The sequence below is a fragment of the Zalophus californianus genome, chromosome 3 (assembly GCF_009762305.2).
Source record: "Zalophus californianus isolate mZalCal1 chromosome 3, mZalCal1.pri.v2, whole genome shotgun sequence".
Taxonomy (NCBI): Eukaryota; Metazoa; Chordata; class Mammalia; order Carnivora; family Otariidae; genus Zalophus; species Zalophus californianus.
In genome coordinates, this window is record NC_045597.1 from 132,949,409 (window position 1) to 132,962,936 (window position 13,528).

Genomic DNA, 13,528 nt, shown 5'->3' on the forward strand with positions numbered 1-13,528 from the left:
TGAAATGAACCCAACTCCACATGAAGGCTCAAGGACAGATAAATCATTGAAACCGTGGCACTTGAAAGCTAGAGGAGAACTTAGAAGACTGTGTCCAACCCCTCCACTTTCCAGAGAAAGCTACTAATCAGCTGGAAGGTGAAAAGACTTACCCACGGTCACATGGCCAATTAGAGCTTTGGTCCCTCCAGTATGCCTGAGGTCTGTGTTCAGCCGTATACGTGAGGCCCTTGACAATGGTCAAAGACAGATAAACTGACAACCCCCCCCCCCCCGCCCCGCACATACACAAAGCCCAAGTGCTATCTTCATAATGTGAGTTTCTGTTGCAAATAAAGTCTCCACTGCCCTCCACCGAATGCGTTTGGTTGCTTTAAGATTCAGAAAATGGCAGCAAAGCTCTGTGCCAAGAACTCGAGGTCGCTTACTTTAAAAAAACTGAAGTATCGCTCTAAAATGCTTTATTTTTAGAAGTTGCCTAAAAATAAGCGCCTGGGTGGCTTAGTCGGTTAAGCGTCTGCCTTCGGCTCGGGCCATGATCTCAGGGTCCTGGGATCGAGCCCCGCATCGGGCTCCCTGCTCCGCGGGAAGCCTGCTTCTCCCTCTCCCACTCCCCCTGCTTGTGTTCCTTCTCTCGCTGTCTCTCTCTCTCAAATAAATAGGTAAAATCTTTAAAAAAAAAAAAAAAGTTGCCCAAAAATAAAACCATGGAAACCTAGAAACAGTAAATACACAATCGCAGTCTTGGAAATAGACCACGTCCTACCTGACTTGCGGTAGAAGTATCATTCTGGTCAAGAAGGCTCAGCACTTTTCTGAAGTGTCCTCTTCCCTGGTCCCTAAGAGGCCTCCTGAGGAAATCACAGCCACAGTAGGGCTAAGGAAAACTAACGAATAGAACATAATGAAAGAAAAGTCCCTTGGAGGGGCCCTTGGGTGGCTCAGGTCATAATCTCAGGGATCGAGCCCCGCATCGGGCTCCCTGCTGGAGCCTGCTTCTCCCTCTCCCACTCCCTCTGCTGCTCCCCCTGCTTGTGCTGTCAAATAAATGAAATGTTTTTTAAAAAATAAAGTCTATTTATTTTTTTTTAAGATTTTATTCATTTATTTGACAGAGAGAGACACAGCAAGAGAGGGAACACAAGCAGGGGGCGTGGGAGAGGGAGAAGCAGGCTTCCCGCGGAGCAGGGAACCCGATGCAGGGCTCGATCCCAGGACCCTGGGATCATGACCCGAGCCGAAGGCAGACGCCTAACAACTGAGCCACCCAGGCTATTTAAAAAAAAAAAAAAGGAAAGAAAGAAAATGTCTCTTGGAGCTAAGTCTGGAAACATGGAAAGGGATAAAAGAATATAACTTTCTACATCAACCTTTCTTCAATCCAGCAAAGGTCTGGGTGCTAGACACTGGGAATTTTGTGGAAGGCCCCACCCCTGCCTTGCTGGAAGAAGAAATGTGGCTCTGAACGTTGGATCTGAATATGCATTTTACCTTTCTCAGCCTTGGTTTTCCCATCTTTCATGCCCAGGGGTATTTAATTACCTTCTTATTACATCTAAATAACAATAAAATGAGACCCCAATTTTATCATCTCCACTCCAGCCTCATTACAGAAAAGATATGTGAATTCTTCCAAAGCCTCAGATAAAATCTTAAAAACCCCATAACATCTTTATTAAAAAAAAAAATTAGGGGCACCTGGGTGGCTCAGTCGGTTAAGCGTCCGACCGTGGATTTCGGCTCAGGTCACAGTCTCAGGGTTTTGAGATTGAGCCCCTTGTGAGGCTCTGCGTTCAGAGGGGGGAGTCAGCTTGAGATTTTCTCTCTCTCTCTCTGCCCCTCCCCCTGCTCACTCACTAAATAAGTATCTTTTAACATAAAAAAAATTTAAAAATTGAAGATCAGCCATTTCTATTTAGATCAGTTGTTCTAATGCTGGCTGTACATTAAAATCACCCATCGAGCTTTTAAAAATTTATTTCCTTTTTAAGAAAAGCCTCCCCCCCTCTCCTCCACTCAGTGAACAACCATAAGCATGGCTACTATGGATGGAGGGCTCACTCTGTGCCAGGCAGTGGGCTGACTACCTTCTTTACACGTTACACGTTGGACTCCCAGTTTTCTAGAAGCAGCCTCTGGGGCTGAGATTGACAGCAGGATGGCCCAGCCCCCATGATGAAAGCGTTGGTTGGGAAATTGTCCTCCTGGCAAACAGTTATCATTAGGGGACACTGGTTACCAAAGGAACAGCCGTCAGTGCCCCTTGTCTCTCTGGTCAGCAGAAGCGGGGACGGCACTCAGTGACCGGCAATATTGTCATCTAAGTGGGACTCGATGACATCTGGTAGTTCCTAGAGACCTGTTTGTTTCTTATCACTGATTCCAGAGTATCGTGGACACAGCATGAACACAGATGCCTGAGAAAAGTGGCCACAGCAGCACCTTGGTGAAGAACACAAGCTCTAGAGCCCGAGCTGCGTTTGATTTCTAGCCCTGCACTTACTGGCTGTGTGACTTTGGGAAAGGTGTTCAACCACTCTGTGCCTCATCTAAAAAATGGGCATAATAGTATCTACCTCATAGGATTGTTAGGAGGATGAAATGAGATAAAACACGTAAAAGTACTCAGAGCCCAACCTGCCACATCGATGTTCCACAAGTTATTAGTATTCACATCCCTGGTGCCTCGAACACTGCGTACTATGGTGACAATTCGTGAATGTGTATTATTTGGAGAGGACAGCAAGTACAGCTGAAGGATCTGAGTTCCTAGCTCATTCAGGAAAGTGTGAGACAGACACAGGAATAGAGAGGATAGTATGATGAACCTCATGGACCCGATGCCCAGGTTCAACAAGTACAAAAAGTATTGTCTCATGGCCAATCTTTGTGTGTCTCCAACCTGTTTCTCCCTCTCTCCCCAGCACACACGCTGGTTGATTTCAAAGCAAAACGCGGATGTGAAGAAAGCAATTTTATGCTTTATGCTCTTAAGGGTGCTTCCCAAGAGGAAATACATGGTTATATAGTACTCCATCCGGACGTATGGCTTGTGACCATGATGAGTGCAGGGGGAAGGAACAGAGGATGATGGGCCAAGGGCAGCCAAGGGCTCCAGGCTGCAGCCCAGGGCTCTTTCCAGGACACCTGGGAAAGCTGTGTATCTCCAACCAGCCTCCTCAGAACCCTCCCTCACCCCAGAGCCTACCTAGTTCTTCACAGCCTTTGAGCCACCCTGAGATACGCCGCCTCAAAAGTCAAATAATGGTCTTTTCCCATTTCAGAGAAAAAACAACTTAATGGATTGAGTTCTCAATTTAAAGCTCTCCTCTCGGGCGCCTGGGTGGCTCAGATGGTTAAGCGTCTGCCTTCGGCTCAGGTCATGATCCTGGAGTCCTGGGATCGAGTCCTGCATCAGGATCCCTGCTCCTTGGGAGCCTGCTTCTCCCTCTGCCTCTCTCTCTCTCTGTCTCTCATGAATAAATAAATAAAGTCTTTAAAAAATAAAAAAAAATAAAGTTCTCCTCTCACGTATTTTCCTGAAACCCACGGTCTCTGCATCAACCTTTGTCTGCAACTGAGTGCCGATAGAACATAGGGTGAGTGAGTGAGCGAGCGAGCGAATAGTAAAAAACTTACTGGGAAACCCTAAAAATGGGTGACCAGTATGATCTGACAGCTTTCTATGGACACACCTGCTATGGTTGTGATCTTATACTATGCAGCGTAATGCATGCCTGCTAATAAAATGGCCCCTGCTTCATATGATGAAATGAGCAACATCTTCAGTCCCGTAAATAGTGCCTGCCCCCCGGGGGCTCCCACATGGCCTAGCTTTCAAACAGCTGCCTGGGCTGGAGAGGGAGGCGGGGTCAGAACTGGGCACCGGAGAGCCTACCAGGAGGGGCAACGGGAGGCGAAGTACGCGGACTTCCCAAAGACACTAGCAGGCTTTCTCATTCCTTTCTGGAGTACACCCAAAAATGAAGCTGAGCAGAAAACCAATTCTCATAAATTCCCAAGACCCATTTCATATTGAGCTTAATGCCCAAGACAAATACCAAAGCCGGATATTACAAGCAAATCCAAGCGCAGGTTCTCTTGGCTTCCTTTTATGCTTGTGTTCACACTTTCTGTTGGCTGATGCCACCGTCCCAGAGCTAATGCATCCAAATACACCCCACTGAAGCTGGAATTCCAGTTTGGAACAAAACCCTCTCCAGCTGTGACCATCCTCACTGCTCTTCCGTCCGGCTCAGCATGAGGAGCTCTGAGATCCCTCGGCAGTGGGTACTCTCACTGAGCTCTGTAACACAATTAGATCTGAAAAGGGAGACCTGGCTCAGGGCCTAGAATTGTAAGGAGGGAAAAGAGGAGGTGGAAACTGACTTTGAAAGGCAATTAAGGGGGCTGTCCACCCAGAGTTCAGGTGGGAACCTAAGGAGCTTACTCCTCTCTGAGATTCATTACCCCACCAGGCCTGTCAGGGCTGGATGTGCTGTGAATTCCTCCCCCCCAAACCCTGGGCACTCCTAGTTCTCAGGTGGCCTAGCATTCAAAGCCCCAAGTTCTCTGAGTAGCAAAGTACAACTGACTCATGAGCTGGTCTTAAGAAGCACACCAAAGAAGTCTGATAAAATACACATTTATTAGAAATTTTCTCAGCAGCATCATTTCCATTTGCTTTTCTAATCAAAGTACATTTCAAAAAAATTATAATAAGCTCCCAAAATACGAGCCACAAATATTTCGAGAACTCAGTAATAAAATAATCAGTAGTACATGTTTCATCCATCCATCCATCCATCCATTCATTCATGGTTTTAAAAACGTGCAATATTAGCACAGAGAAACAGAAATGCTACGTAGTATGGAAATTGTATATTCCTGCCATGGTTCCCATTGTGGAGACTATACCCACTATTCAAGAGAAAAATCTAGGCTCTACAGTACATTCCAGTACAAATGCATGATTTAGCCAAAAGGACCTTAAAAAAAGAGGGGGGTTCAAGAAGAATGGTTTCCCTTTCTATTCATGTTCAACTGAGGAAATAAATAGTCATTATAATGATATTTTCACACACAGAAACGAAAACCCAGCTGAGGCTTTGCTTAACTGGTATTTGTTTTGCACCATACTTGATGAAGACACAGATTTGGTTTTAGTGATTCAGCGGCCGAGCTCCAGTGTCCAGGGTAGGTAACCACCTGAGAGGCTAGGAAGGACGGAAATCACCGTAGGGTCCATCAGGCAAAAGAGTTCATTCGATTAGATAGCAAACTCTTTGCAGGACACTTGCACTTCATGACACATGACTTTCTCACCAACGTCGCAAATAAAAACGTTGACTTGGCAGCTAGTGAGGTAACACATATGAAATTGTTCTGGCTAGACAGCACAAATATGCAGAAGGGTGCCACTGAATTGGTTTTCTACCTTCTGCATTATCTGAGGCAGCTATAGTCAGATCCAGATGTCCATACAACACACAGCACCCTCTATCAATATGCCTGCTACTCAGGTTACAGGTAATGTTGAACAAATGTTGAACATTAAGTGCCAAGGCATGGAAAAAAAAATGGACCCAAGAGTGGGGCCTGGATTTCTTTCCTGGATAATCCTATAGGGAATAGGAGTGGTAATCCTTCTTTAGACATGGCTAAAGGCCCCAAGTCAATTCCTTTCCTTGTTGGATCATTTTCTATAATGATCACCAATCAATTCAGCAGTATGTTTATCAGCAAATTTAATGATGTGATAATCTTTCCAAATTTACAAATGTACAATATATTTATAGAATCACCTTCAGATAGCTTCAGTGCAAAGATATACATATAGTACACTGTGATAATTATTTGTAAAAATAGGAGACAGCATTAAGTAAAAAAAAAAAAAAAAAAGACACACAAGGCAGAGTTTCCATTGACATTTCCAACTATAGGCAAACCGGGAAAAAATATATATATATATTTTTTAATAAAGTACTGAATGTTAACTTTCTCTTCATCTGTTTGTAAAAAATATATGTGCAAAAGTGTGTTTCTAATTATTCCCTACCTAGCTGGCATGGCTATACCTCAGAGTCTTCTCTAACAAGGGTTGCGGTGTCTATGAAAGTGTCTTCTGTCGCAGTGTAGGTTGGCACTGGGCCTCTCGGAGAACTTTTAGCAGGAGGAGAAGGTGCTGGAGTTGCAGTCACAGCCTCGCCCTCCTTCTGTTCATTCTCCATCTAAGACCACAATGAAACACAGATCAGCCATTTATTCCCCCAGCATGACTAGAAACAGTTTTGTGCGAAGAAAATGAATCTTTGACGGTTTCTTCAGGATCATCTGAGTGCATATCCCATTTAGCCAAGCAAGAGATTGCTAAGGAAGAATGCCAAATGCTTGTGCTAAGACAAATGGTCAACAATTACCTCTGCGTAGATTGGATTTTCAAAGTTGGTGGTTGGTTTTGGTTTTCGTTTGAAGATATTCCATATTGTTGCCTAAATGAAAAAGGGGAAACAGAAAACCTTCAGTAATAGAATATTTTTGGCATGGATTTGATACCCACCCCCCAACCCCCCCAACCCCCCCACTCCCCGCCGGCATAAGTTTTAAAATGTCTTCTTCGTAAAGGACAAAGCAAATTTGGACCTGGGACCATGTGACCGGCCCCTGCAGTAAACTGTTCAGTTCTTCCTCAGATGGTCCCCAAACTGAAACAAACTGAAACTGAAAAGTCTTTGGGCTCTTTTCATCTAATAAATTTCAAAACATTTCCTTGATTTGACATATAGAGTTGACAGAATCTGTGCCTCCACAATCTAGAAGCTCTGACAGAGGCAAGATTTCTTTGGGGGCTACGGAAAATTAAGGAAAAAGCCAGCTTGGAACTCCCATTTCCTAAAATGGTGTCTTGATCCTTGGTCAAAACAAGCATATCCCTTCCCCTTTCATCATGTCCTCCTGTAATCAAAATACCATAGTGATAACAAAAAGAAGCACTTATTGAGAGTTTATTAGATATCGGGGGTTAGTCTACAAGTTTCCCAATTTACCTTCCTGGCAGCTCTGTGAGGTAGGTGCTTTTTTTTTTTTTTTTTAAAGATTTTATTTATTTATTTGAGAGAGAGAATGAGATAGAGAGCATGAGGCAGGGGCGGGTCAGAGGGAGAAGCAGACTCCCCTCTGAACAGGGAGCCTGATGTGGGACTCGATCCCGAGACTCCAGGATCATGACCTGAGCCGAAGGCAGTCGCTTAACCAACTGAGCCACCCAGGCGCCTGGTAGGTGCTCTTATGTTACAGATGAGGAAACAAGAGTCACAGCAAGCTCATATGACTGAATTGTAGGTGGAAGAGTAGGCAATGGTTATAGGACTCGGAGGCCCATCAGACTGAAGAAGCCAAAGAGAAATCACTGTAGATGATGGTGAGTAGCCTGGGTCTTGCTGAAAAGCTGCCCATGGTGCCCGTGCTGGACACAGCTCTGGCTGCCCAATGGAAGGAGACAAGGGAAGAGAAAGCCAGGGAACAGACACCCTACTCCAGCAGGTAGCTAAGGTAGCCCATATGTTTTAGGGGTATCTCTTGCTCTGCCAAAGTAGGGGGCCAACATGGGAAGGAATGGGGGGCACATGACCACAGAAGACCATTCACCGTAACTCACATGTAAGTGAGCACCTACTCCGTACATGACCACCACCAAGAGAAAGAGGAACACATTCAGGTCAAAAGCCTGACCTTGGGAAGCTTACACTTATGCAAGCAATTACTAACAAGAGGAACTGTGGTGATTTTCATTGCTCTCTCCTCGGGAAATATCAACAGGATTTTGGAAAATGATACAACTGAGTCACAGGAATTCATGTTCCTAGATTTGAGTCCTTTGAGCTGATTTACTGATGAAAGATTTGTGAGCCTCTTTGGTACATTAACGTTAACCTAGGGAGATCCTAACCAAGTGCCTCTATGGCTTTAAGCTGCTTTCTCAGTGCCCAGGAGATAACCGATACAGGGAGATCAGTGAATATTCCATGCAGAACAGACCTTAGAGGGTCTCAGCCTCAACTGATAAAAAGAAATAAAAGTAAGAGGAAGAGCCGACACACTGCAAAAATGAAGATAAGAAAGAAAGGGATTACAATGGGTGAAGATCCACTCTCATTTGAAAAGTCTTTCAGTGTTCATTTTGCTTCTGATGATAGATGAGCAGGTGAGAGGCTGCAGCACCCCCACCACATTCCCCTTCCTGCTCAGGCTGGGACAGAGCTCTGTCTAGTGAAGAGGATCATGAGACTTGAAAAGGACTGGGAAAAAAATTAAGCAGAGAATATAAAATAAATCTGGCATTGCCTTGGGGTTGAGTCAAGCTCAGGGTACATTCAAGAAACACAACATTGTGACATTCAAGACTTGTGACATTCAAGTATTTTGGGGTCTGTGGAAAATATATCTCCAAAATCCAGTTTTAAATGTGGCCTAAAGAAAAAAAATTCAGTCCCTTGAAAAATATGAAACTGAAAATTCCTAAGACAACATTTGTATGTGTCTTGTTGTGTGTGTGTGTGTGTGTGTGTGTGTGTAAGAAGGAATTAGTACATAAAATATAAAAAGGTAGACAGAGATCTCTGTTACAAGCTCTTCATTAGCATCAGTTTTTTTTTCTTTTTCTTTTTTTTTTTTTTTGAGAGAGAGAGGGGTGAAGGGAGGAGGAGAGAGGATCTTAAGCAGGCTCCATGCCCAGCACGGAGCCTGACGCTGAAGTCTGACACAGGGCTTGATCTTAAGACCCTGAGGTCATGGCCTGAGCCAAAAACAAGAGTGGGAGGCTTAACCGACTGAGCCACCCATGCGCCCCTCATTAGCAGAATCAGACAGCTAGATCTTATTTAGCTTCATATGTATCTATTAAAACTAGTGATAGATTATACATTAACACAGAATTTTATATCAAACATATTTATTGACTTTCTGTAGACCACATAGTCTAAAAATTTCAAAGTGCCTGAAGGCATGATAGAGAAGTTCCATTAAAGGTCTTTTTTTCTTTTAATCTCCAGTGTTAAACCCTGTGCCTGGCACACTGAAGGCAAAAATATTGGTTGGTTGGATGGATAGATGGATGGATAGATGGCTAGATGAAGAGAGTATAAATTAGTGCCATCTCGTGGTGAATATAGGTAACAGCAGTAGAGCTAGGAACACAGGACATTATTCAGGGAACAAAGATGTACACTACAGAAAAATTGCATTACATAAAAAAGGAAACGGTCTTCTACATGTATCCTTGACACAGTGAGACCTTTCTTTTTACTAAGTCATTCTCTAAAATCAAGCACCTCTGGTTTTCTGTATGATCTCCCATGTCACAAGGAATATCATTCCTGTCTCAATCAACATTAGAAATGTGGCTTTAGCTGTGGAAAGTTTTTCAACTTATCATTTTTTAAAAATTATCTTTATTAACTGCCTACATATCTTGAGTCCGTGAGCCTATTAGGGTCTCCCTAGTCTCCCCTGGTATTAGTAAACCCAGCAATTCCTAAGCCCTTTGCAAATCCCGTATCATTTCCATAGCCAGCCACTGTTACCTGAGTTCCATCAGCACTAGGGGAAGTCGGCTTTGTGTCCGGGGCTATTTCAGAAGGGTTTATGGGACTTCCATAGTTCTGGTTATCCACATTTCCAGATACAGTCACCTGTGTGTGTATTAAAGGACATTCTCCAGTTTTGAAAGAATCTTGGCTGTGAAGTTTCTGATCAACTCTTTGGTTCTCTTTACTGCCTTGCCTTCCTACAGACATGGCCAGGCACTATTTTTCTTTTATGAGACTAATCCCATGGCCCAGGACTAGACACCGTTCCAATCTCCCCCAAATCAGGAGCACCAATCACTAGGTCATCTATGTCATGCCTTAATCCTGGGAGGCAAAAACACGCATCACAGTTACACTCTCACTTAGTAATGACAATTTTATTTTGTTCTCTGTATTCCCTTATTCCCACTATTGACCATATTTTTAGATAAACAACTCTGGCTATATATTGGCAACCAAATCCTAAAGGAACAGCATGAATTATTCCCTAACTCAGAGAACTGAGAATCTTATCTTTGGATATTTAGAATAAAATTAATAATCTGAGAGCACTGCTTATAAGAGGTTGAATGTCTGAAGCAAGAGGCATAATGGAATTAATACCCCTCTAGACATTTTTCTGTAACATTCATGTGACTCCAAGGTTCCCTCTTAATTGTTACTATGAATATATAATTAAATTACAAGGCAAAAAATTCACTCTTTTTCCTATATTTTTACATTCACTCTTTCATTTCTTCTCAAATGTGGATATGTTTGTAAACGTGGCCTCATTTTATTTCAAGTGAAAATGCCAAATAAGATGCCACATCTATTTTATCATGTGATTAGATTTTTGCTATCTGGATATCAAAGGATGAGACAAAATGCTTTCAAGATGCAACTATTTCTGATCTTAGGAAAGCTATTCATAAAATAAACACTTCTATATTTAAAAGGTACTGCATCTTACGATTTCAAAAGAAGTTTAGGCATTAACAATGAAACCGTATCTCACAAAGGCTCTAGTTGTTTGGACAAAGGAAGGGCAGACTAATAGTTGACAGGAAGTAGAAGTGGTGTGGGAGCTACTAATCCAGATCCCATGAAAAGTTCTTTCCCTTTATTTATACGCCTATGTCATCTCCCTGCTCCTCTTAAAGAGGAGCAATAGGGCTGCACCGAAGTAAATTGAGAGATCTGCCTATCAATTCTACAGACTTTTGTACTTTTCAGAAAAGTATGGGGAAGGCAAGCATAGGGAGGTCACCTCAAATAACACCCTTGTGATACCAATAAAAACCCAGAAGTGTATATCCAGTCCCAAAAATCTCTACATAATGACCTGACAATCATTCACTTGTTCATTTCACAAATATTTACAGAGAGCTGTGTGTGCCAGGCACTGCTTGCCAAGCCCCTGAATGGACTCCTAATTCTTGCTTTGACCACTCAGAATGAAAAGGCTCTTGGTCAGCACCCCAAGAAGGGTTGCTAAACCCTGGTAACTATGCAACAAGTTGGTATCATATCCTTGGGTCAGTCCTGTGACTGCATATAGCCAAGCTGAAGAATGGAACACGGTGTTTCCTTCCACTCAAGGATAAGTTGGGAGAACCCTAAGAGGGTATTAGTCAATAGAACAAGATCCGACAGCAGCAGCACCTAAAAGAAAGGGCTGATTTCTCACCTGGGCTGGCTGAACCACTTTGACATCACTGTCCCTGGATGCATACATCGGGTTTTCAAATATTATGGGCTGCTTCCCCATTTCCATGGCAAAGTTTTCACTCTGATGGAGAAAGAAATATAAATATCTGGTTTATACACAAAGGAAGGTGCCCTGCTCACACCTGGAGAAATACCAGGTACTATGCCAAATTTACCCAAAAAGAACTTATCCAAAAAAAAAAAAAGGCAGGAGACACAAGGCCTCCATATGGCAACCCATTACACGAAGTTAACAAATGCACTCATTTAGCAGATCAAGAAAACAGAAACGCTCTCCTATATCCATGTTGTCTTTGGCTCCTTACTACAGATAATTCACTTGGGGACTGGGTTTGCACAACAGAGAAAAGAGTGGGTGATGGAAGAGCGAAGAGGAGAAGAGGGAGATGGGAAAGAGGAAAGAATGGATAATATTGTACTTTTATGCAGGGGCAAACATGAAAGATTTGGGGGAAAGGCAGAATACTGAAAATGATTGTCCAGTACTGATTATAGAGACCGTACTAGTCCACTCATAAAGCAGCCATTTGGTCCTCACAAGAGGTCTTACTGTACCCATTTTACAGATGGGGACAGTGAGGGTCAGAGTGATCAAGCTCGTGCCTACCATTACATCGTTAGAAGGTAGCAGAACTGTGATTTGAACCAACCAGTGACTCTAAAATCACTGCTTATTCTGTCAATATTTTACATCGGTGGGGAAATATATGAGACTAGGAAACATATTTCCCTACCCCTTCCTTTCACATACAAAGAGTCACCAAATAAAAACATGCCCTCTTTCTCCCCTCTCCCAAAAAACTTAACACTGTTTAAGATTCCCATTAAACTTAACCCTGTTTAGGATTCAACTGTGACTCAGAGCAGGGGTAGAGTTCAATTTTATTACTAATATTTTTAGAGACCTTTCTGCAACAAACTTAATGTTTCTAATTTTGTAAAGACTATTTTGAGAGGCATACTGTTTCATTTTTTTTTCCTAGGTTTAAAAAAAGTGTTTCTTTTATAGAACAGTAAAAATGGCAACCTTCAAACCATCATTTACAACCCCACTCACCATCACCATTGAGCGGTCAATAACAGACTCAGGCCCAAAACCAGATACTCCAATGTCCATGTTAACATCCGCTCCCGATCTGAAGGTCACCCCATTTCCATTTTCAGAGGATTTAACTAGACTGCTTAAGCTGAAAAGTAATTGAAACAATGTGCAATTTTTTAAACAACCTTTTGCAATAGCACCCTCTCCTCCATATTGTGAAATCTTCCTTAAATGAAGGGCTGGATTCCCACTCTGAATTTACACCTCAAATATGGTAGGAAGTTGCCTCACCTACATGGAAGTGTTAAAGCACATTCCTGAATGCTGGAGGTCTAAGAGAGAGCCAACTTGGCACTTGCAGGAATAAAGTCTGGTCCATCCCACAGACTGTGCTCCATTCGGACCTGAAGGCCCACCAGTGGGCACAACCATTTAAACTATAAAATGTGATCTGCACCCAGGCTTCAAAGAAGCATTTGATTAAGAAGTGTGATTTGAAATGACAGCTTTAAGTTCACTACTTTCTGTTTCTGCAGAAAAGGTGAGCCGCATGCTGTGCTTTTTTAACTTAAAAAACAACACCTAAATTATTCACATGGTCCCATCACCCAGGCTTCTAAAATCAATATTCCCCATAATGAAGCTGACCTTGGTAGCTTGGGCAGAGAAGGCAAAAGGGAGCCAGTTCTCCTGTAGTGGAAAAATCCTAACGCTGCCAAAGCTCCAACGATGATGATCAGGATGACTGTCAAGAGCAAAGCCACTGCTGCCATCAAAGAGGGAAGAAGAAGGGACCGTATGAGCAGATGGAAAGGGAAAGGAACCGGAAGACTTCAGGGCGGAAGCTGGGGGCAGAACCAATCATTCTTCAAAGACTGAGTTGAACAGAATATAAACAGCATTCAACGTAGGAACTGTCCGGCCTTTCCAGGTTGCTCGTGGTCTTAAAACTTACTTGTTCCTGGAGGGACGCCTTTTGAAAGCCCTATTTCACAGTATTTTCCCATGTAGCCACTGGGACACCTGGAAGTAAAAGAAGAACTGCTCACAAGCTGTGGCCTCCTTAGGCTTCCACAGCTCTTTACAAGCACATCTTCAGGTAGAGAGAGGTTTGACTGAGCAAATTACGTGTAGAACAGTCAATGTGTTCCGCATGACTTTTGTTTACTCTGCCAAGGGGTGATGAGCA

General features: G+C 43.1%; 1 protein-coding gene across 4 annotated transcripts in view; it reads right to left on the reverse strand.

Annotated features, from left to right (window-relative positions):
* Positions 1-4,639: 4,639 nt before the first annotated feature.
* LRP2 (LDL receptor related protein 2) overlaps positions 4,640-13,528 on the reverse strand; it is a 196,825-nt gene continuing 187,936 nt past the window's right edge. For 2 of the 4 annotated variants that reach the window (XM_027589417.1, XM_027589415.1), the window contains exons 73-79: positions 13,295-13,362; positions 12,988-13,105; positions 12,355-12,484; positions 11,257-11,358; positions 9,582-9,689; positions 6,420-6,491; positions 4,640-6,230 (exon numbers count right to left, since the gene is read on the reverse strand). In XM_027589417.1, the coding sequence (XP_027445218.1) occupies positions 6,072-6,230; positions 6,420-6,491; positions 9,582-9,689; positions 11,257-11,358; positions 12,355-12,484; positions 12,988-13,105; positions 13,295-13,362 (757 nt within the window). In that variant the 3' untranslated portion in view covers positions 4,640-6,071. Of the gene's footprint in view, positions 6,231-6,419; positions 6,492-9,581; positions 9,690-11,256; positions 11,359-12,354; positions 12,485-12,987; positions 13,106-13,294; positions 13,363-13,528 lie in introns of those variants that run through there. The other 2 variants (XM_027589418.1, XM_027589419.1) reach the window with 2 other exon arrangements.